The sequence below is a fragment of the Podarcis cretensis genome (genome assembly GCF_951804945.1).
Source record: "Podarcis cretensis genome assembly, chromosome: 5".
In the NCBI taxonomy this organism is placed as follows: domain Eukaryota; kingdom Metazoa; phylum Chordata; class Lepidosauria; order Squamata; family Lacertidae; genus Podarcis; species Podarcis cretensis.
The window spans coordinates 4249206-4274335 of NC_137174.1; the positions used below are offsets into that span (position 1 = coordinate 4249206).

The 25130-nt window shown below is 45.3% G+C and overlaps 1 protein-coding gene across 2 annotated transcripts; it reads left to right on the forward strand.

Annotated features, from left to right (window-relative positions):
• Positions 1–747: 747 nt before the first annotated feature.
• On the forward strand, positions 748–25050 carry SULT4A1 (sulfotransferase family 4A member 1). 2 transcript variants are annotated; one of them, XR_013838608.1, is made up of 8 exons: positions 748–1222; positions 15282–15412; positions 17437–17517; positions 17629–17755; positions 20761–20855; positions 22440–22578; positions 23951–24068; positions 24910–25050. XR_013838608.1 is itself a non-coding variant. In XM_079975474.1 (7 exons), the coding sequence occupies exons 1-7, from the start codon at positions 1054–1056 to the stop codon at positions 25020–25022; spliced, it is 855 nt and encodes a 284-aa protein (XP_079831600.1). In that variant the 5' UTR covers positions 748–1053; the 3' UTR covers positions 25023–25050. The 2 variants fall into 2 exon arrangements, 1 of the variants encoding a protein (XP_079831600.1); XM_079975474.1 differs by lacking the exon at positions 23951–24068.
• Positions 25051–25130: the final 80 nt, after the last annotated feature.

Consider the following 25130-nt stretch of genomic DNA (forward strand, 5'->3'; position numbering starts at 1 on the left):
CTAATACAGGAATTTCAACACACATTTTCCACATGCCCATCCAATTTGAAACCATACCACACCCTGCTTAGCTTTGCAAATACTGTAGCAGTTTTATTGCCGCACCATTTTTTGTTACGTGGTGGCGCTTTGCAAAGCAATGCAAGAAAACTGGATTCCGGGTTCAGTTTAGGATTCTATGCATATGCATGCAACATCAAAACACTCCCCAAACTAAACAGTGGGGACAGGAATGGGGGGAAAGAGAAAGGTTCTGCCCCAAGGAGCATACAATTTTGGATTTGTAAGAGATGGCACACCCCACCCCACCCCAATTTAATGGGAACAATGGTTGCGCCAGTTTTTATAACATTTTGGGAAGTTTGCAAATGATTTGGATTTGAAGACTGAACAAATATTGGCTTGTAGAAAACGGAATCACTGGATGTTAATGAGTGAATACTATATTCAACTGAGAGAGAGCCAGAAGTCTTTTTCCATTCTCTTCTCTTTCTTTCTCTTTTCTTCTTTTCGCTTCTGTTGCTCCTTAGATTAGATTTTTAAAGTATTTCCGTTAATCTGGTGTATTCCAGAAAGATACATTGTCCTGGCTATGAACTTTTGTATATCTTTTGATAAGTATAAATAAAAACAGGTATTTCCAACCCTCAAAAGAGGAAAAGGGGAGTTTGCAGAAGAGTGGTACCCTGAGAGCTGCGAGGCAGGCAGAGGGTTAATCCCCGAGCAGGCTTGCCTCTCCGTCTTGTTGTTGCAGGATCCAGTCTTGCCTGCCTAGCGAGCGGTCCTGCATTACATCACCACCTCCATAGCCCATTCGCTGAAGGCCGGTCTCTCTCTCTCTCTCTCTCTCTCTCTCTCTCTCTCTCTCTCTCTCTCTCGGCCCCCTCCCGCCTGCCCTTCTCCCCAGCCTGCAGGGCTCGAGCCGGGCATCCTCCTCGGGCGTGCCCGCTTCGGGGGCGAGAGAGAGAGAGAGGGAGAGGGGCAGGGAGCGCGGGGCGCCCGGAGCATCCTCGATGCGCCTTGGCCTCGGCTGGGCTGCAGGGAGGAGCGAGGATGGCGGAGAGCGAATGCGAGACCCCCAGCACGCCCGGGGAGTTTGAGAGCAAATACTTCGAGTACAATGGGGTGCGCCTGCCCCCTTTCTGCAGGGGGAAGATGGAAGAAATCGCCAATTTCCCCGTCAGGGACAATGATGTCTGGATTGTTACCTATCCCAAATCAGGTAAGGGGCACGGCTGAGCTGGGTGGAGAGGGGCTGAGAAGGAAGGGGTCACGCATTCTCTCCACACACCCCACACCGCATTTAAGGGGTGGGTTGTTTTCCCTCCCAGATTTCACCTGTCCTCCCTTCTCCCCCCAAAAAAAACAAGTTCATGCAATGAGCATTGTTTTTTCTGACTCCTAACAAATGGATGCTATATAATGTTGGGCTGTAACTGGCCTACTACAGAAGCGCATGACGTAAATCACATTTTTATACCTTGCTATCTCATTACAGTGTCTTGGTTTTAATACAGAGCAGGTACATTCAGTGCTGCAAATGTGTGTGCCAAAACGAGGGTGTGTGTGTGTGCATAGGTGGATTAATTTTCTCAGGTCCAAAGTTGCTGCCTTTTAATTTGATTCCCTGCAATGCCTTATATGTGGAGCAATAACGAACAGCAAGATTGGATGCCTGGTTTCTGTTTATTGCAATGTGTTTACTTGGAAGTAAGTCCTTCTGAGTGCAATGCAGTTAGCATCCTAGCAGAAATGGCCCAAGGCATTTGGGGACTTGAATCAGAAAACCCAAAGGATACTCACCCACAGGACTGTCCCAAGACATGTTGGCACCTGAGGTGAACCACAAAATGGCAGCCCCCCCCAAAAAAAAAGAACAACAGGAAGAGGGGGTAAAATTAATATCTACTTTGGGATAGGCTGCCCCTCTGGACCCTTTGCCTGAGGCAGACCATCTCACTTTGCTTAATAATCTGAGAAGGCTTGATACTATGCAACCCAGAGGCTCTGAGACCAATTTTAATTTAAGGTTGTGGCCAAGGAGGAGGAAAGAGACTTGCAAGTTTCCCAATATGTATTGACTGATTGCAGAATAGATTAAAAATCAGCTTGTTACCTATCTTTAGTGACAATCTCCCCTCCCAAGACATAAGTGATTGCATGGACCTGAAAGGATTCAGTACCACACGTTTTTGGCGACTTCCGCAACACGAGAGGTGCCATCAAGAAAGGATGAGGCATGCTAGTTAAATGGAGCCATTGAATTCCAGGTACCAAGGACAAAAAAATAGAACAAAATGGTGTAGACCACCCTCTGCTCACGAGCACCAGAAGGCACAGGCTGATTGCTTTCGGAAATAGGATATTGGACTGGATAGACCCTCAGTCGGATCCAGCAAGGCACGGTTGTGTTCCTATTTTCACTGTCTCCAGTGAGTCTCCTTGGGAGAAGGGTAGGCCACCCTGACTGCAAATATGGACCTGCTAACAGGTCTTCAGAGGGCCCGCCAGTTATACAAGGGTTTGATTCTGGGCATCCGCATGCAAAAGCAAAATTCTGCAATGTCAGAACCGTGCGCCCCTCCCCCACGAAGTGGCAGGCTCCTTGGGATACTCCCAGAGCCCTGTAAGCAAGGAACACCCACTGGCTGTGTGGTGGTGGGGGGGTGGAGGGAATAAAGAAACGGAAAGCAGGGTATGGAGGGGCTTCCTTGATATTTATTTACCGTATTTTTCGCTCTATAGGACGCAACTGACCATAGGACGCACCTTGTTTTAGAGGGGGAGAACAAGGGGAAAAAATTTCCCCCTCTCTGCTCAGCGCCCCTTCAGCGAAGCGGCAGGAGAAACAGAGCCCCTTCCATTTCTCCTCCCGCTTCGCTGAAGGGGTGCTGTGCAGCTCTCCCTCTCTGCTGAAGCCAGGAGAGTCTTGCTCTCCTGGCTTCAACGCACCGACCCCTCTCGCTCTCCAGGCTTCAGCGAAAGCAACGCGAAGCCTCCGGAGCGCGGAGGAAGCTCTCCCTCTGCGCTTCAGAGGCTTTGCGTTGCTATCACTGAAGCCAAGGAGCCTGCATTTGCTCCATAGGACGCACACACAATTCCCCTTAATTTTTGGAGGGGGAAAAGTGCGTCCTATAGAGCGAAAAATACGGTATGTATGTATGTATGTATTTATTTATTTATGTGTTGCCCCCCCAAATTTGCATAAGGTTGTGATTGCATATGCAAAGTAAGCAGCAGAACCACTGTATTTTAGGAGGCGAAACCATTAAATACCTTTTCCCTTGCCATTGGCTAGCCCCTACGGTAAAAGTAGATAGATAGCCCCATATCCTACTCACTTAAGGGGAATCTGATTACAATGGGCAGGATTATCTTGAAGGAATGGCACCAAAGCACATTTCTCAAAAATACTTAGTGTGTGCAGAAGGCTCTCTGCTACTTCATCTGTTTGAAGCTGTAGGCCCAGGTTTGACTCTAGTTCCATACAACTAATCTCACTTAGCAACATATCAAAAGACAAATCTAACCTGTATTTTAGTGTTTTGTTAGAAGCCGACCAGAGTGGCTGGGGGGACCCAGCCAGATAGGCGGGTAAATAATAATAATTATTATTCAGTGAAGCCCAGATAAGTATTGAAATATAGGTGCAGATATTGACACACATCTGCAATCATGTAGGCTGTGCACGAAGAAGGCTGTTTCAGGTGTGTTGAATCAGGCAGTTCCTTATTATTTTCCAGAGCTTGCTTCTGTAATTTACATGTGCTTAGAGCCCAAAAGTGGGCATGGGAGTGCAGCTTCTAGACATCTATCACATTAGTAACTTGTGATCATGCTATACCTTTTGTAGCAAGTGTATTTTGTCCACCCAAATGTATGGATAGGATCGGTGCGCTGTCAACCTATGTTCCTATCCCCCATCAAAAATATGTTGAGAATGCACTGTATTTTCTTCAGAGAAATGAGGACTTCACTGGATGTCATGAAGGGCTGATGCATGGCTCCCACTGACTTTGTAACCCTGTTGTTGTTGTTTAGTTGTGTCCGACTCTTCGTGACCCCATGGACCAGAGCATGCCAGGCACTCCTGTCTTCCCCTGTCTTCCACTGCCTCCCGCAGTTTGGTCAGACTCATGTTTGTAGCTTTGAGAACACCGTCCAACCATCTCGTCCTCTGTCGTCCCCTTCTCCTTCTGCCCTCCATCTTTCCCAACATCAGGGTCTTTTCCAGGAGGTCTTCTCTTCTCGTGAGGTGGCCAAAGTATTGGAGCCTCAGCTTCAGGATCTGTCCTTCCAGTGAGCACTCAGGGCTGAGTTCCTTCAGAATGGATAGGTTTGATCTTCTTGCAGTCCATGGGACTCTCAAGAGTCTCCTCCAGCACCATACTAGTAAAAGGAACCCATAGAATCATAGAATTGTAGAGCTGGAAGGGACCAGGAGGGACATCTAGTCCAATCCCTGCAATGCAGGAATCTTTTGCCCAACGTGGGGCTCAAACTCACGAGCCAGAGATTAAGAATCCCATGTTCTCTACCAACTGAGCTATCCCATGATGTGACTTGGTTGCATTCAGCATTTCCCCACTCACTCAGCAAGCTTTAGCCAATAAATTGGAGTGAGAGTGGAGCAATGCTGAAGCTGATAACATCACTCCATTGTCTCTTGAGACAGACAGATGCCAACAACAGCAGCTTTTATCATCCTGAACAGTTGTGGGTGGACAGGGCAGGGCAGGTGTTGACTGCTGGAGTCCACCCACGTCAGGAGAACCAAAGGTTTCCCACCCCTGATCTAGTGAAACCAACATGTGATGTGCCATACAGAGGTCTGGAAGGCTGCAGTTTGAATTTGGGTCACAGGTTTCTGGTTCCTCACACCTGGGACTCATCTACACTAGACAATTATACTGTTATAACTGCTTTATAAACATGTGACAGCAGATGGCACTGTAGAGCAGTGATCTGTCGCCAGTGGGATTTTGCATTGAGGGCTTTTATAGTTTCCCCCCCTCCTACAGTGTTTTTTTAATCAGTATAGATCAAGCCCTGGTCTGCAGCCTTGAATCAACAACTGCTGTTTTGCAGGTGAAGGCACTTTGGCTGATGCAAGGTGGTAAAAGTGCACATGATAATTTATCCATTCCTGCAGCAACTCCTCCTCCTCTTTCCGCGTTCCATGCCATTCTGTGGGTCCACCCAGTCATCAAGAATGGCTTTTCACAAGGCTGCAGCAAGGCAAGATCTGATGGCAGGAACCATATTTGAGCACAGAGTGACCAGAAGCACGTGCCATTCTTGAACAGCATGAGCTATAATGGAAGCTTTCAACCAGGAGGCTTGGAATGGAAGCCACATGTGACTCTTGGAACCAGAAAGATTTGGTTACAGACAGATGATTGGTTTCTGCTAGGGAAGAATGTTGGACTGCTCCCAAGAAGAACAGGACATTTTGAGTGTGGACAGAAAAAGGCTAGAGTCACACAAGCCCTCCACTCCCAGCTCCTGGTTGAAAGCACTCGTTGCAAGGCAGGCACATAATGCAGATTAGGAGGTCCTCTTCTCTATTGCTTTGGTGGGCTCCCAGCATTGATTCCCAGCATTCATCTCCCAGCATTGATTCCTGACCCATATTTCAGCTGGGTTTAATTCACCAGGGTGGCGCTGTGGTCTAAACCACTTAGCCTAGGGCTTGCCAATCGGAAGGCTGGCAGTTCGAATCCCCGCGATGGGGTGAGCTCCCATTGCTTGGTCCCTGCTCCTGTCAACCTAGCAGTTCGAAAGCATGTCAAAATGTAAGTAGATAAATAGGTACCGCTCCAGCGGGAAGGTAAACGGTGTTTCCGTGCGCTGCTCTGGTTTGCCAGAAGCGGCTTAGTCACGCTGGCCACATGACCCGGAAGCTGTACGCCAGCTCCCTCGGCCAGTAAAGTGAGATGAGCGCCACAACCCCAGAGTTGTCCGCGACTGGACCTAACAGTCAGGGGTCCCTAAACCTTTATCTTTGCCTTAATTCACCAATTAAAACAGCCTGCAACACTGGAGTGGGAAATGTATTGAGTGGCTGGAAGGCCAAAACTCCCCCTCTGAAAACCTCCAGCTGCCGTTTCCAGATTCAGGTTCAGGTAATTTGCCCCCCCCCCCCCTTATAGATGGATTCAAGGTGCAGGAGATACCACCCTGGACAAATAATATCTTTGTTGCACAATGTAGGAGAGCTTCAGGAGAAGAGGGCACACACCTGAATGAAGTATTTATTTGCACCTGCTTATTGCAGTATTCAGTCATTTTTTTAATGTTAAGGATTCTGCCATGTCCTGGGCAAATGTTCAATTGAATGTGGTAGACTGCACCGATGCAGCAGTAGCGTGCGAATGCCACATTAGAATTGGCTGGCTACGTCTTTATTGCTTTCTTTAACTGCACATCTGAAATATTTATGGCATGCAGGAAGCAAAGCACTAAAAGCTCTACTTGATTCCTTCCCCCTCCCAAGTCTTTTAAAACGTTTCTCTTTTATGAATCCTGCACTAGATTCATATCTGTTGCAGCCTTTGCTTAATTGTTATTTTCCTTAAGGCTTGATTCCTTGCAAGTATGCTAAGAAGGTGTCTCTTAACTACACCATAACCAGACGCAAGGTGTTTTTGACCTGGGGAAATATTCAAAGATGGGATTCTCTTGTCCGCAAAGGAAAACAAGGAAAGTGGTAACATTTGTGATTCTAGTGCTTGTGTAGATTGGATATTACAGCAGAACAGACCCCAGTTGAGGTTAATTTAAAATTGATTTAGGCCTTGTAAGCATTAGCTCTAGCTGCACTTTTTGAATTGTTACATGTATGTACCAGGATGTTTTTATTTGCTGGATGAAAGGGAAATGCTGTCAACTTTTCCACTTTCAACTTTTCCTTGCATAATCACATGGAGATTTCCCCCCGGAAATTCTTCTGATTTGCTATCTCCAGGCACATGTTATAAACACCACTCTCTTGAGCATTAATCTCCTTCAGACTCTATTCACTTGCAGAGAACAAAAAGCACATGGCGCTTGCTCTTCCTATTTTCAAGCAGCTGGTGGGACTTGCATGACGGACATGCACAAATTCATTCTGCATTCAGAAACTTGCACATCTCTCCAAAAGTAGCTTTGCAGATATTATTCCCCAAAAGAAACCCACACTTCTTGTTTCCCTGTAACCACATAAGTGGAGGTGAATGTGGATTCTAAAACAAAGGAGGCCAGGGGAGCAGTAGAAGTTGGGTGATGACCATGGAATTCTCAGTCAAGTGGGGAGAAATGTCTGGTGAGCTGTTACAAGGAGAGAAGGGCTCAGCACCACCCTTTGGCAAACCCATCACTTTCCCCTTACATGTGCCCCCAGTCCTGCTTTGTCTATTGAGAAGCAAGTATAGGGCTGGAAATTTTGGGATTATTGCCGACGGAGCACACTCAGACTAATGTGTGGCTGAGGGAGCAGTGAAGAGATCATTCTTTGTTGTCTCTGTTGCATCTTCCAGGAGTTGCCCAGAGGAGCAATGCTATGTGGTCTGGAGGTTGGTCACTCACTTAGAGGGTAAAATTGATTGGCTCCAGTGATTTAGATACTATGATTGTGGCAGTGTCAGCCATGGTGCCAAACATAACATTTCTATTGCATAAAGATATCATTGTTGTAAACCACTTTGATTTTTTTTAATGGCATAATTGTATATAAATATTTGTATAAATAAAAATTAATATCTGACCTCATTTAAACAGATGCCAGCCACAGTTCACTGCAGAAACAGGATAGTATAAAGACCCTAAAATTAAGCCTGTTTGTTTAGGGCCACTATGAACTGCAAAGATTTGCCACTATATGTTTCTGCAGTTGCATAGGGTTGCCTTTAGGGTTGCCACATATGAATGTGTTTTATTCCTGGAGACAATGCTGTAAATTATTGTACTGCTTTTTTCATCTTGCAAATCTGGCAGCTTGACACAGCAGAGCTGTTCAAAACGAAGCCATCATTCTCTCAGTTCAGTGGCACTGCACATGTTATTTGCTAGATTTTGGTCTGTGGAAGAATCAGCTGTGAGCAGCAAGCAAGCATCTCCGGGGCTGATGCAAACTACAACTGGTCTGCTGTTCTCACTTTCTCAAGTGGCTTTGGCTGCTGCCACCATGAAGTGATTGAGCGGCATTACAGATGTAGCTTGTGGCAGTAAATACACCAATTCATTACTTAAGCCCAGAGTCCAGGCTTAATTTATTAAAAGAAAAAATGACATAACCGTCAGGCAAGAGTACACTGGAGGTTCACAAAAGTGATACATACGTAAGGGTGGATATAGACAACCATTCGTTAAGTGGCAACTTCCCACATTTGCATGTAACCCCTGAGCCACCTCATGCTGGCAAGCCAGAACAGAGGAAGCTGTCTTAGCCAGATAGGGGGTCCAGATGGTTCAATGTTCTCCACCAGCCTTCCTCCAATGTTATGCTGTCTGCTACAACCTCCATCACCCTGACCATTTACCATGGTGGTCACAGCTGATGGGAGTTGCAGTCCAAAACAGCCAAGGTTCCCCGGTTGGGGAAGGCTGATGTACGATGACTGCCAGTGATTCTGCAAAGTATCAGAAAGGAGAATTTCCCATCCCTACCTGGAGGGACTGAACATGGCGGTGTTTGCATGTGCTGTGCTTCCTCGCTCTATCTGAAGGCAAAATATGACCTCGCCATTCTGTAGGCAAGTCAAAATGTTTCTTGTTTCTGGCAGTTGGAGTCCAGTTATTCTGAATTTATCTATTTTGGGGTCTGAAAGCTAGTGACTTACAGACGCTCCCTCAGCCAGTAAAGCAAGATAAGTGCCGCAACCTCAGTCGTTCACGACTGGACTTAACTGTCAGGGGTCCTTTACCTTTACCTTTTAAGCTAGTGTTCTTCAAATTTTGGTCCCCAGATATTTTTTTTGAATAGAACTCCCATCATCCCTAGCCAGGGCCAATGATCAGGGATGATGAGAATTCTATAGGGATGATGAGTCCAACATCTTCTGGGAAACCTGCTCAGCTCATCCATTAACAGTGGGATTCTGCCTCAACTCTATGATGGCAGCCAATATGGCGGTTCTAGATACTAATACAATCCAGACCATCTGTACAAACTGCATAGAATTAGGGGCTAGGAGTATCTCGGCGTCTGCCACAATCATGCCAAATTTCAGGCACTTACATTGCCAAAATTCTACAGTAAAATATTTCTTCTTGTTTGTTTGTTTTAACAGCTCACAATTGTTTGTCCTATAATTACTGGGGATTTTTGTTCTTTGTTTCCCGCCCCTGTAATTTTTTTATCTAGTACTGTATACAGCTTTTGTTGGTTTTAAAAATTGATTTACAAAGATAACAAAGGAATCTAGAAAGATAAATAAATAAGACACACACTTATAAATATAAATATAGAAGGTTTTAATTATCTTTTTCAGCACATATATCTGCAATAAAAATGAATATTGTTCCCAAGGTAATATTTTTTTACTACAGCATATTCCAGTTGTGTCAACAGAGAGAAAAATATTAACCTGGCAATATCTTTTAAATAAGTTTGTATAGTACAGAATATAAGCAAAAGAAAGCCTAGAATAAGCAAAAAAAAAAAAAAAAAAAAAAGATAGAAAAAGGAGGCATTTCATTCCTAATTAAAAAGCATACTGTCAGGCTAATGGAATAGGGTGGTTATCTGGATGTTATCAAGGATCTGGGTACATAAATGTAGCTGTTAGCATCTTTATTACCAGGTCTGGTAATACTATGCTTAATATATCCAAATAAAATTATTAATGGATCTAGCAGGGTTCATTCTGATACAATACCATAGTATATTTTTTTAAAAATCTGTTGCTTTACTGTATTACTCAATTACTGATGTTGTTTTGTATTTTAACCAGACCCTCAAATGAGCTCACACAGCTGCTTTGTAATATTTTTTAATAACACAAGGGAGGGATAGTCCTCCATCTTTTACTGGTCTTAAAGGGTATGTTTCAAGCCACTTCAGGTTTTGTACCTGCCCATAAAAAAAAATGACCATTTCCTGCTAGTTAGTGATGGTTTCCTGAAGTACATTCAAGATTAGAGTTTCATTCATAACACTGATGTTTTAAAAACTGATATCTTTAGGTTTTGTTTTTATTTAACAAAATGTACATTCTACTTGATTGTAAGAAAACCTTTAAGCAGTTTACAAGAAATACTATGAGTTACTGATAAACCAGATAAAATCAAGTAATTAAAACCATTTCTAAAACCATTAAAACCAGAAGTTATTTACCTGTCATACTAGCTGGCCTGTCATATTAATTAACTCTTTTTGTGATTCCTATTTTTCCACGATTGAGTTCAGTTAGTACATCTGTACCTGGTAGATTCCATATGCGCCCCCCCCTTTGCTACTACTAATTATTCTGCGTTCCCTTAGGGAAGTAGGGCCAGCCTACATGCCATTATCCCAGGTGCCTGGTTCCTCCAGAGGCTGTTGGACTCCATCTTCCATCAGCCCCAGACAGCAGATGGCTAATGGTCAAGGGATGATGGGAGCTGGAGTCCAGCAACCTCTGGAGGAAACCACATTGATTATCCCTGAGTTATCTGTTTTGTGCTCATGACGAATCTGAAGCAGGTAAGGTTGAGAGAGAGGAAACGACCGGCCCAAGTTCACCCATTAGCGGTGATTTGAAGTCAGGCCTCCTTGATCCCAGCCTGACACTATATATCCATTACACTGACACTGGCACCGTTCCTTCAAGTGAGCTTTCTCATGTTGACTCCGGCTTAGAACCAGAAGCTGTGCATCTCCCTGACCATGTTATTACAATTGTTTGAGAATCCTGATCCTGCTAGCAACTACGAGACCTGACATTGGCACCAGCACCCCAGCCTTGCCGTTTTCCGGAAAGGGAACAACATAAATCCGAAAGGTTCCTGGCAGTGCAAAGCAAACAAATTAAACAATGGAATGGTAGAGGAACACCTTCTGACCCTGGAACTGAATAATGCAGATCTGTCGTTAATATTAATATAATCAATATATACACTGACAAACATGAAGTCACTGTGGTATATATGTAGATATCACTTGAGCTACTGCAGTTGTGTTAAGAGGCAGTGTAATTGCCCTACATAATTGTGTCCTGATGCTAAAATCCATGATGGAAACCTACAGGGCCCTCTTTTTTCCCAGAGGTCACCCAAGGTTGCAAAAGAATGTCCTATTCTCCTCTAAAACCACTTCCAGCACTGGAAATTATACGTCTGTCTTCATTCTGAGTCTGAGCCTTTCTGATGCAGTTATTGTAAATGTTAGCATCTAAAACAGTATAGCAACTGTTGCTAACTACAGTGGTGCCCCGCAAGACGAACGCCTCGCAAGACGGAAAACCCGCTAGACGAAAGGGTTTTCCATTTTGGAGGCGCTTCGCAAAACGAATTTCCCTATGGGCTTGCTTCGCAAGACGAAAATGTCTTGCGAGTTCCTGCGGGATTTCCCCCCCCCCTTTCCCTAAGCCCTAAGCCGCTTATCAGCTGATCCGCTGATAAGCCGCTTAACAGCTGATCCGCTAAAAGCCGCTAAACCGCTAATAGCGCTAATCCGCTAAGCTGTCAATGGGCTTGCTTCGCAAGACGAAAAAACCGCTATACGAAGAGCCTCACGGAACGGATTAATTTCGTCTTGCGAGGCACCACTGTACATTGAAAATTCCTAGCAGTAAAATGGAAAGAAACTCTTCCACAGTACAGTGGACACTCAGGTTGCGAACATGATCCGTGCGGGAAGCACGTTTGCAACCTGAAACGTTCGCAACCCACAGCGCCATGTCTGCACATGCGCGGGTCACGATTCGGTCTTCTGCACATGCGCAAAGCGCAATTTAGTGCTTCTGCAGATGCGCCGAAATCCGGAAGTAACCCGTTCTGGTACTTCTGGGATCGGCGCAGTGCACAACCCGAAATCTCACAACCTGAAGCATCTGTAACCTAAAGTTTGACTGTATATGGGAAGATGTGTCCACAACTATCAATTTTTACAATGACTGGAGCCAGTGGCGTAGGAAGCGGGGGCAGAGGGGGAGGGCCACCCCGGGTGCCGTTCTGGGAGGGGTGACAAGATGGCCCCTGCCTCTCCCCAGGTGTAGAGCGGCTGAGGGCGCCCGCAATCCGTATGGGCGCCTCTTGCGTGCCATCCGTACAGGCTGCCACTCTTGCACACGGTGATTGTAGGGGCTTCCGCGCATGCACAGTCCACAATATTTTAGCTGCAGTTCATTCATTTTCAGCTTTGTATTCTTGTTATAAAAAATGTGCCTAGACATGCCCTTGCTGCGCCCATAACCTAGGTTTATGGTGCCATTTAGCTCCTCACTTTCACATCTCAGTTTCTAACACTGGTCAGCCCCTACTTTTTAAAAGAGGCCATTATTTTGAATTGTGCAAGGAACAAAAGGCAGCAACATTGGGTCTGCCTGCTGACTCTCTCCCATGAGCCTTGACAGACACAGGCAAAGGGATTTTTACCCAAGGAATGAGAAATCCAAGCCAGGGAACTTACGCCATCAGCTTCTGAAGAGATAATTCCTTTGTTGCCATGTTGCAATGCAGGAATCTCAACTAAAGCACCCATGGCAGAGGAGCCCCAAACCTCTGCTTAAAAACCTCCAGGGAGGGCAAATCCACCACTTCCCAAGGGAGTCTTTTCCACTGTTGTTGGTTTTTTTTTTTTTAATTAAAGATTTTCTTGTTTTACAGACGTATATGTAATGCCTCTCGTATTTTTTTCCATGTAACATTTTTACAAATCAGTTTCATTTGTTGAGACATTGGGGGGAGGGGGGAGATGGGGGGGTTAGGGTGGCAATGTTTCTATTTTGCTTAATGTATGTAGGTTCTCTGCTGATCATTTGTGTTCCTTTGGTGGTGAGAGAGGTTGGGGTTGGCCTAGGGTGTGGCTGTTCATTTGTGGTTGGCTGTGGTGATCTTTGTTTTCGTGTGTGAGTGAGGTGAGTGGGTGTTTTGGATCAGGTTAGCCATATTGATTTGTATGCTGTTGGTGGATTATTGTCATTGTCTTGTGGGGCTGTGTATGTGATAAAGGGGAGCCATACAGGGGTGAAGGTATCTTCTTCTATTTGTCCCTGTGTCAGTTTCAGTTTGTTGGTTAATTTTTCTAGTAGGGCTGTTTCCCATAGTATTTGGTACCATTGGTCCATGTTTACAGTGTCTGGTTATGGTGTTTCTGGCTGCTGAAAGTAGGTGGGTTATGAGTTCTTTGTGGTGCAAATGGGCATTGTTGTCTTGGAAGATGTTTAGTAGGGCCAATTCTGGGGTGATGTCTAATACTTGCTTAGTTATTTTACATATTTCTCGTATGGCTGTTGTCCAGAAGAGTTGGATTTTGGGGCACTCCCACCACATGTGGAGGTATGTGCCTGTGGAGGTGCAGTCTCTTCCACTGTTGAACAGCTCTTAGTTTATTTTCTTTGTATATTTTCCTCAAAGTGCTGTTAAGTCATGTACCGTATTTTTCGCTCCATAAGACACACTTTTTTCTTCCTAAAAAGTAAGGGAAAATGTCTGTGTGTCTTATGCAGCAAATGCATGATCCATGGAGCCGAATTGCCCAGGGGCGAAAAGCAGATCATGCTTTTTTTTTTTTTTTTTTTTTGAAAGAGTGAAGTGGGTGTTGAAACAAAGCTGCTGATCGCAAGCGATCAGAAGTGTGCTGGTCCCGGGGGAAAGGTACCGTGATCGTAGTCAGAGTTCACGAGATGAGAGGCGAGGTCCGAAACAGGGAGCCGGGCGGGGAACAGGAACGCTGGGAGGTCAGAAGCAGAAGGCTGGGCAGGGAACAGGAACGCTGGAAGGTCAGGAACACTGGAAGGTCTGAAGCCAACAACGACGTTGCTCCCGCAACCTGGGACCGGGCTGACTGACCTTTATCTTCTTCTAAGGCCAGGGGCGGTCCCGGCCCCCAGGAGCCCCGCCTCCTCTGGCCTTAAGGCGAGCACTCCTCCTGGGAGCAACCAGTTCCCTTCGCCTCTCTGCCCTAAGCCTCTGTAGTTCAGGAGAGGCCGAAGGGTTACTGGGCCCCGGAGGAGGCTCACCTGTAGCCACTGAGTCCTCAAGCACCTCTGGGGCCAGAAGGGTTTCACCTGGTGCCTGCTCCTGAGGATCTGACACAGGTGCAGGCTCCTCAGAATCTAGGCCTTGCCCCAGTTCAGCCGGCCCTGGAGGCGGGGACTCCTGTGCAGGCTGGGATTCCTCTGGTTCAGCCTCTGAATCGGAATCCCAGGCCATCACAAGAAGCGAGATAAGGGACGCTAGAGATAAAGGAGGCTGCCTGGGAGGGGGGAGATATAAGCCCATGGATCCTCAGGATTTTTACATTGGGCCACCCCAAATTCACCATCAGATCACATAGCATGTCCATGGCTACAGCCTGCACCGAAAAAATCACGCATCCACTGTTTCCTGGGGCTGCAGTGGCGCAAAAACGTGGTTACAAAGCACGGATCCACACGGATCCTCAGGATTTTTGCATTGGGCTACCCCAAACTCACTGTCAAATCACATGCCTGTGGCCACAGCATGAACCACAAAGTCATACATCCACTGTTTCGTTCAGAATATTTTCTTTTCTGGTTTCCCTCCTTTAAAAACTAGGTGCGTCTTATGGTCAGGTGCATCTTATGGAGCGAAAAATACTATTTACCGACTACTTTACAAAAATTAGCGTCCAGAAATTCCTCAGGTGGAACTCTTAAGCTAATGGATTCCTTCAACATACTATACAGGGAGCTGAAATGGGGAGGAAATGGAGGCCACATCCTCTTTCTGGGAGATATCAGCAGCAATTTGCTTTATGCTGCACTTTTGAAACGATTGAGTTAGCAAAAGCAGCCCTGAGAAATATAATCCAGAGCGCACTCATGAGGCAATGCTTTTGGGGGTTTTAACCTGTGGATATTGTCCAGCCTCTGAGTGTTTTCCTTGTTCAGTCATATATAAATTAAGGAGATGATTTGGTGCCACATTACAGATCTTTGACCAGAATGGGTGTGCAACCAAGCTTACTGCATGAGGTGATGATAGCTTACATAATTTTTTAAAAGGTTCTTAAACCACTATGTCCAGAGGTAATATCTTAGCCTCCGGCTGTCTTGGCTACCACTCATATCGACCCCTTCCAGCAAATAATGTCTGGTTTGCCATCTGTTACCTCATGTTTATTTGATTTGCAGGCACCAGCTTATTGCAGGAAGTGGTGTATCTGGTGAGCCAGGGAGCCGATCCCGATGAAATTGGGTTAATGAACATAGATGAGCAGCTTCCAGTCCTAGAGTATCCTCAGCCTGGACTGGACATTATCAAGGTACGTCTTAATCGACTGAAAACATGTTGACCAGTTGCAATTATTTTCATTTTACCTCTGCTTATTTGGCTTCTGTTTTCAGAGCTCCCTTTTAATCCCCCTTAAGTGTACTGGAATGATTCATAATTTATTGGGTTGCCCTAATAGTTTGCTGAAACATTTTTGTAAAATATATTATGCTTTCAGGTAACATTCAGCTGCTTAAGAGGCGCTGGTTTTTACCTTTCTTGTTCTGAAAGTGGAGTGTCCCAAGGCAGCTGCTTTGTATGTTACCAGGAAGTGCCAAAGAGGAACTGTGTATTCTTCCCCATCAGAATTTGGAAATTCATCAGGTCTTTTCTTTGTTGTCTTTTAAGTAAATATTCCAAACACATTGATTTGGGTTTTAACATAGGCTCTTCTCTTCATCATTTGCAGTCTTTCCCCATTTTCTTCTTTTGTGTTTCATGTTTTATTAGACTGCAAGTCTATTGGCAGGGACTTAGAATCATAGAATTCTAGAATTGCAAGGGACCACGAGGGTCATCTAGTCGAAACCTATGCAATGAAAGAATTTTTTATCAAGCTTGAACCCGACAAAATCCATGAAGTATGTTTTTCCCAGCTCCAACTTAACATGAAACACATCACTGGCATATAGCATCATAAACCTGAATCTTGGAAAGCACTGTTCTAAATGAAAATATACCCTGGAAGGTGGGTGGATGGGTAGATTTTTATTTTTTAAAGTTTCTTAGATTTACTCCCCATCCGACTCATTTTTAAAAGATAACTTTTCATGGTTTAAATGCTTAGAATTATATTAAACCACAACTCAAAAATTCCCCTTAATGAGGTCAGGAAAGGAGGCTCACCACCTTTCCAGAGAAATAGTTCTTTATTGCCACCACTTACTGAGCAAGTGACTGTTTCAGGAGAAGGGCATTACAGGAGCGAAGGACATCTGGTTGGCCACTGGGAGTGCAGAATACTGGACTAGACAGGACTTTGGACAGGGCTCTCCATGCATTCTTAAGAGGTGTGAGACAACATCCCTTCGATATCTTCTTGCTGTTTCCTGGAATATGGTCACACCAGCCTGCTTTTAAGCCACACCTGGGAGTCTATTTAATGGATAGCTAGATGCAGCAAAATGTATCCAAAGGGGATTTCTGCATCACAAGAAATGTGCAAAAACAACACAGCAGTCCTGCTCTCCACTCTTATCCAATAGACAGGGCATCCTTCCCTATCAAAACATTATACTGAAACTGCATGGAGTGCGTAAGTCAGGGGTGTGTAACTAGAGAGGAGCACCAGTTTTTGTTTTTGTTTTTTAAACAGCCCCCGGTGTGTTTTCTCAAGTGGTGTGTTCTATTTAATTTCATTGGCGCATCTCTCTAGCTAAAATGAAACCATTGTGGGCAGTTACTCTACATTTCTCCAGGGTCAGCTGAGGGCAGTGCAGCGTCTGTGCTCTCATATTTCCCCTACTGGAATCTATGGTGTGGAGGAGGGAGGAAGAATTAAATGGGAAAGAACACCATTGATCAGTAGATTTTAATAGACCCTCCCCCTTCTCTTTTCTGAAATGGAGTACTGTATTAGTCTAGTGCTGGAAAAGTGAGGCCTTAACAACTCTGCAAGTAGTTTGCTGGAATTGCTTATTAAAATGCTGCACCAGTCCCTTTTGACTCACCTTCCTGACCTGGGGTCTTAGTTTTGTGTCTCTCTGTATAACATGCTGCTCAAAATGGCCAGGCACTGGGAATGTGGCCTGATTCATGTACAACTGGAGCAGCACAGAAACCAGTAACAACCACGTGGCTCTTTTGAGCAGCAGAGAGGAGTGTTGACTGCGTAGCAAAGAAACCGAAGCATGCATGTTCCTGTAGTAGTAACTTGGTGTCTGAACCGCCAAAGCTTTTGGCTGGAAATACGAAACTGGAAGTTATGAATACAGGAGCACAACAAAGAGGAATCTGGATCACTTAGAAGAATGGATATATTATTTATTGGTTTATTTTCCATCATGTATTTTACAGGAGCTTACGTCTCCCCGCCTCATCAAAAGCCACCTGCCGTATCGTTTTTTGCCTTCAGACCTACACAGTGGTGAGTCCAAGGTAAGAATGGTTAGCTTTGTATTATTTCTTCCCTGTGTGTTTTGTGAAATGGAGCAGGGCAGGGTGAGGGAAATATCCACTGATTAAGATGAATAATTTCCATCTTCTTAGGTAATCTACATGGGTCGCAACCCCAAAGACCTGGTAGTGTCTTATTACCAGTTTCACCGCTCCCTACGAACCATGAGCTACAGGGGAACATTTCAAGAGTTCTGTCGGAGATTCATGAATGAAAAGTGTAAGAAAGTTTGACTCTGGCTATTGGCAGTACCTTTTAATGTTTCAAATTCTTTTCTGCACCACTTCTTAGGAAGAAAGTGTGAAACCGTCTTGCTCGTAATGCCTCTAAAGTTCTGGTTCAAACTCTTCATGTTGGCATTTGTCTTCACCTGATGGAGGGGCCTCCACCACACACCTTGGATATTGAGATGGATGCTCTGCATCAGCAGTGAGGAACCTGTGAACCGCAAGGCCTTGTTGGGCTGCTGCTCCCTTCAGCTCCAGCCAGCATGGCTAATGGTCTGGGAGGATGGGAGTTGTGGTACAACAACATTAGGAGGGCACCAACTTGGAGAAGGCTGACGTAGGCACTTGCTAAAGATGAATCTCACATGAAATGCAGCTGTAAGATGCAGAAGATTCTCTCTGATGTCACCAGAAGTCGCTAAATATATTGGAATATATTCAGAGATTGCTTTTTGGTGCTCCCAAAATTTTCTTTCCCAGAGGAATGTATGCAAAGTCTGGGTCCCTTCCCTGAAATTAATCCCTTTGTGATGCCTCTGTCTGAATGAATTGGTGTGCACATCTGAGCAGCCATGGAATTACAATGAGTGAATATAGACAAAATGAAGCACCCTTTATGATGACACTAAAGTTGCATTGGAAGGAAGAATAAGACAGAGATGATTACAAGTGCTACCAAAAGGTTTATTTAGCTCCATATCAGAGATGGGGCTGCCAGTTGCATTCACTAACCACATAGCTAAAACATGGCAGCATGGTGATGGCAGGGGTAGGTGATTATTTCATCATTCAGGTGGTCCCATCTAAAGTTCTGGAGGCCTTACCCCATGGGCAGCCAACTTCTTTAGCAAGTGCCCAAAGTATATTACAGTAGATAGTTTGTGGGAATGTTGAGGGTGGCAGGAGAGAGATATTGTTTATCAATATCCTTCCTAACTTCCGCTAGCAAGTTTCTTCACTTAGCAGTGTGCATTCCCCTTCTTACGCAGCAGAAAGCTGGTTGCAAACTCGTGTGAGACAATAAGCAGTTTGAATCCCTCCTGAAAGAATAAAGTCACCACAGTCTTATCCATAAGTAACAAAAAATAGTTTTACTCACGATCAGGCAGAGCACAGTGTGATCCCTGAAGGCAGGCTTTAAGCTTAAAGTTACAAACATGTACAAATAGGTTTACCCCATATGGGAGATAACCAGGAGACTGCTGTGGCAGCCAGCAGTCCAGTCCTGGTGATTCAGGAAGCAGACAGGACAAACAGGAATGTCAGAGAGAGGGAAGTGGCTGCGTGACTTGGCCTTTTGCCCGGTCTGGGAAGGTCATGCACACCTAGTAGTCACATGCAAGGAAGAATGCACCAGGCCAGGAGGAACAGGAAGTTTCGACTGACTGGACCAAACATTCCCTTGCATGTCCACTCTAGCAAAACAAGGAATGTTGTATTAGACAGATGACACCAAACTGGGAGGGGTGGCTAACACCCCAGAGGACAGGATCACACTTCAAAACGACCTTTACAGATTAGAGAACTGGGCCAAAACAAACAAGATGAATTTTAACAGGGAGAAATGTAAAGTATTGCACTTGGGAAAAAAAATGAGAGGCACAAATACAAGATGGGTGACACTTGGCTTGAGAGCAGTACATGTGAAAAGGATCTAGGAGTCTTGGTTGACCACAAACTTGACATGAGCCAACAGTGTGACGCGGCAGCTAAAAAAGCCAATGCAATTCTGGGCTGCATCAATAGGAGTATAGCATCTAGATCAAGGGAAGTAATAGTGCCACTGTATTCTGCTCTGGTCAGACCTCACCTGGAGTACTGTGTCCAGTTCTGGGCACCACAGTTCAAGAAGGACATTGACAAACTGGAACGTGTCCAGAGGAGGGCAACCAGAATGGTCAAAAGCCTGGAAACGATGCCTTATGAGGAACGACTAAGGGAGCTGGGCATGTTTAGCCTGGAGAAGAGGAGGTTAAGGGGTGATATGATAGCCATGTTCAAATATATAAAAGGATGTCACATAGAGGAGGGAGAAAAGTTGTTTTCTGCTGCTCCAGAGAAGCGGACACGGAGCAATGGTTCCAAACTACAAGAAAGAAGATTCCACCTAAACATTAGGAAGAACTTCCTGACAGTAAGAGCTGTTTGACAGTGGAATTTGCTGCCAAGGAGGGTGGTGGAGTCTCCTTCTTTGGAGGTCTTTAAGCAGAGGCTTGACAACCATGTCAGGAGTGCTCTGATGGTGTTTCCTGCTTGGCAGGGGGTTGGACTCGATGGCCCTTGTGGTCTCTTCCAACTCTATGATTCTATGATTCTATGACTGCTCCCAATGGATTACATCCCACATAGTTCACCTCTAGTTTGCTTATAGTACATTTGCAACTACCTGTGCGTTGATGTGGCTTCATTTCTGAGCTGAAGCAGGAAACAAGCAGCTGTTCAGTATGGGAGCCGCAGGCAGGAATACAGACCGGACGCTATTAATTAGGTCCAGTCAGGTGCCACTGCCCACCACTCCTTGTGCCACTCAAGTTGTCACATCGCCGTTCAAGCCATTGGTCATGTATTCCTAAATCGTACAGGGTTTCAGCTTTTAGTAGGAACCATCATGCATAACTGTGTCAAGTTCTACACCAGAAGGAAATATGTCTTCAGACTTAAACATGCAAATGGTGAGTGCAACTTAACCAGATTCACATGTGTTGGTGGTTTTCCATCCCCTCTCTTATGTTTAATTTTCACACTGCCTGCACACAGAATCTGGAGAGGTTTTTATTATTCAAAACAAGGATAACTCTGAATATACTTATATTGTAAAGACCGTATATACTCCTCTCTTTAAATTTTTTTGTTCAGAAATAATATAACATAGTTTTTGTTAGAAAACAAGGCAACAAAATTCAGTCCATGCACTTCTTTCCAGTTTTTATGTTTCAGAGAAACTTAACTAAAAGTGATGTCCTTGCGTATTAGCCATTCTATTTCCTGTCTCTACAGTAGGATACGGTTCATGGTTTGAACATGTGCAGGAGTTTTGGCAACATCACATGGACTCCAATGTTCTCTTTCTCAAGTATGAAGATATGCACAAGGTAAACTCATATCGTATAAAAGGCTCCCCCCTCTCCCTTGTTACCTACGGACTCCCCCCATCCCACCCCAGGGTATCTCCAATCAGAACTAGAGATACCCTGCTCACTGATACCAGTTACCATTGGATGGAATTTTGTGACTTGCAGTGATGCTTATATTTTATAAGCTATCAGTTTCTGAAATGAGATGGGGTATTACGGTAAATTGCAGGAGAAGCACATTAGTCAAATGAATAAAAGAAAGCAAACAACAAAGCAATCCAAATGAAATGGAGGGGCAAATTTGGCAAATCCAAAGCCTGGCCAGGATCACAATGAAAATTAGTAAGCCATTTCAGGGCTCTGGGGCTGGCAGACAGTTTCCTCCATTCTGGGGTGTGTGTGTGTGTGTGTGTGTGTGTCTTAAGGGGTGTGATCCAGGGGAAAGGAGTAGTGATTTATAGGGTTTTGTGCCTCCAGAAAGGTAGCAGTCAGAGCTGGGGAAAGGTCTGAGCAGTTGGATAATGGGAAGGGGTGTGGGACACGGAGTGTGGGACACAGGGCAGGAGCCAGGACAGAACTCACCAGGAGTAGAGGGAGAGACACTACCTGAAGGGCCGGGTGGTGGTGGCCAAATCCCGTTTCCCACTCTGTCTTCTCCCCTGATGTCCCCTAGAACCAGAAAGGGCTTGAAGAGCCAAGCATAGCAACAGCTTCTGTGGAGGAGAAGTCACAGGTTGCTTGCTCTCAGTCTGTCAGACAAGAGCACTTAAGTTTGGGTGTTTATGTGGCCACGCTGTTGCTCCGTCAGTCTAGATCAGAGCACGTCTCAAGTGGGGAGGGGGGCTCAGCTTCCTAATTACAGACAAACTGCAAGCTTGTGCTTTGTCAATAAAGAATTAAACTGCCAGTCACTTGTCTGCCTTGTGCAAGGTGTGCTCAGGACCGTGCCTTTGAAAGAGAGCACCTTTTAGACACACTGTTTGTCTTGTTTCCAACTTTGCCCCCTCAGAGCAGAGGGATGTTTGTGGGCAGCTCTCACCATAAAAAGTTCAATCTGGGAGATGGAGCTTAGTGAACAGGAGCCCTCTCAGATTTCTAGCCATCTATTACTGGTTTGTGATGGGGTGTGGCCCTAAACTGAGCCCTCTGCTTCTCCCCCCCCCCCACAAAAAAATGGCCTGGGCTGCTGCTGCTGGGATGGCTGTGCAAGGAGCACGGGCATGTGAATGGGGCTTGGTTAGTGTCAGAATCCACACAGGCAGTGCCTATCAATTCATGCCACGGTTCCCCCCTAGGGAATGCCTGTCTGGATTAGACCATTTATATCTAGTTAGGCTATTGTCATTCACCTACAGTAGGAAACTGATATTCACAACGCTATTACAAGCCATTTGCAAGGAATCTTTAAATCTGATTTTAGCTATTCAGCTGCTTAAGTTAGGATCTGAAAAACGAGTCTATGCCACTGATTTTAGGATGCTGCTCTCGACTCTGCTAACACATACGTCTATGGCTGCTTGCAGGGCTCATTTGTTATTGCTAACCTTCCCCTCTTTTGGGCTTTTCTCTTTATTGGCACGTGCATGTAATCTTTCATCACAGGATCTGGCAACTATGGTCGAACAGCTGGCGAGGTTCCTGGGCGTCTCTTACGACAAAGCACAGCTGGAGTCCATGGTGGAACATTGTCACCAGCTCATTGACCAGTGCTGCAATGCAGAAGCCCTTCCTGTGGGCAGGGGTATGTGTGCGGCACGATATAGTGCAAATATTTGTAAAAGTGGAAGGCAGGTGCTGTGATCCTTATGGGTCTTTTGGGCCTCAACAACTGCGGCATTTGCAGATACAGAGGTTGAAACAGAAGTGCTGCACCCTTCTCTGTCGTCAGATAATTACTATGATGCCAAGGAGCTTGCCTACAGATTCAGAAGCGTGTAGTAGAACCTTTTCGGGACTGGAAAGCAATGGTTTATGTCTGTAGATATTAAAATGCTCCCTGGGATTTTTTCACCCCTTTTTTAAAAACCACCTCCCTAAGCATGGAAAGATAGTGCTTCAGGATGATTCCACCGCATACTAGTTTTCTGTTGGTCCCTTTTTACCATTGGGTTTGGGAAAGGGAAATTGTCAATGGAAGAGCTGTACCACATGCTTCCTGATGTATGGATTGGCTCAAATGCGCTGGCTTTTCCAATGGGCTGTTGGGGGAATAGAAGGAAACTGACAGATTAGGACAGTGGAGACAAATGGAAGTAAGCATTTTGGCACTGAGCCTCTTGGGCTGGAGACAGCCCATCACCTCTTCAGAGTGTGGAATGTGGCATAAGAAGACTATCCTAGATGTGAGCTGTTCTATTGATCTAGAAAGGGGGGTTTGCATATGATTAAGGGAAATGGAACTTCCCTCCTTACAATGGCTCGGCTCCCCTCACCGATGAACACCTTTCACTTTTAAAATTTGATCTTCCACACCCCTTCTCTCTCTCTCCCCCACTGCCCCCTCCATATTTCATGTTTAAACAAACTGAACTGCCACCTTCACTTCTAGTATGGCCCAGAGACATTACCACTGTGGAGCACATATTTATTTGGTTTGTCCCACAAACACAAATACCAGCTTATTGGAAGTGTAATGAATGTGTTTGCAGCACAGAGGATACAGTGTCTCTCCCACCTTCTTTTGTTTATCTTCAGCCCAAGGTATCCAAAAGAAGAACAACCAAATTGTCACCTTTTTGTTAATTCTGTCTGGCCAGAATTGTTCTCTTTGGACCGGCACTCTGTCCTACCCTTAAAGAGCCCACCTCCAGAATGAACTTCATTTTCTCTCAGAATATATGCTCAAACTTATTCACTGCCTGCCTTTTATCCATACATGTCTTCTTTTTTAAAGTTTGTTTTGCTGCTTTGCATTTGTGATAATTTTCTGTATTTCAAAATCCAACCTAAATATCAATATGTGTTTTCTGCCTGCCTTTTTTTCATTTGTTTGTGCAATTTAAAATTCTGTGATCAGCCTAAAATTAGTTTATTGCTTTGTTTAATTTACCATCAGCTACATTTTCATTATTTTGCTTTATGTTGGGTTTCTTTCATTTTCCCTCCACTTTTAGCTCCTTGACTTTTACTCAGAAGATAACCCCCCGTTGCTGTGAGAGCAGGCCATGGGTTAGCTTACGTTCCTTACATTTGCTCCATATCCCATCACAAATCACAGTTTCATGAACCCAGGTGGGTGACTCTTCGACCAGCTATCCATACACACCCTTGGAAAATGGTTATCCGCAAAATATAATACTTGCTATTTAAATTATCACCGTGGCGGCCAACATTTTTGTGGGCGTGAGTGTTGCCAGTCACATCCAAAGGAGGAGATTATGCCTCTCTAATGTAGGGGGAGGGGAACCTTTTTCACCCTTCTAGGCAGCCTCTAGGGGACACTTGTCACAGGTGGGTTGGGTCCAGAGCAGAGGCAGAACTAGCTGCTATGGCATCCAGGGACGGGGCTAGCCACCTGTGGAGGCGTCACCCACGGCGAGCTGCGAGCGTCCCAGGGGGGTGCCGCCCACAGCAAGCGTCCCGGGGGCAGCGGCGATGTTACCCCTCCTGAGGGATGACACCCAGAGTGGACCGCACCCACCGCGCCCCCTTCCTCCGCCAGTGGTCCAGAGGCCAAAGTGGGCGAGGCAATTGTACAGTCAGCCCCATCCATTCTCCCCTATGCAGGCAAACAAGAAGCGTTTGAGTTCAAGGACATGTTCCAGACAAGCAAAAGCTCTCCAGGGGGTGGGAAGCAGGCCTGGTTATGGGGGAGTGGCTTGGTGAGAGACCCAAGGGCCAGATAGAGAGGCCTGGAGGGGTGCATTTGGCCCCCGTACCTGATGCTCCCCACTCCTGCCCTGATGTTGACTATCAGGAATTACAGGGGCAGAGAGAGTGACCAGCAAGTGGGGGGGGGATTCTCTAGCCCTTTTGGAGGACGACACTTGCTGTTTTTGTTAACAGGTACTGCCACATCCTGTCAATGATTATTGGCTTAATTTCTGGTTCTCAATTTCTCTCTCTTTTCCAGGACGTGTTGGGCTGTGGAAAGACATCTTCACTGTCTCCATGAATGAGAAGTTTGATTTGGTTTACAAACAGAAAATGGGAAAGTGTGACCTCACATTTGACTTTTATTTATAAAGCATAAAGCAAAAGTGCATGACTCTGATATCGGGATCTCAGCTAGAAGTGCTTTCTGCATTCATTTATTACTCGCTGGACACAACACTATACCTGTTGCACATATCA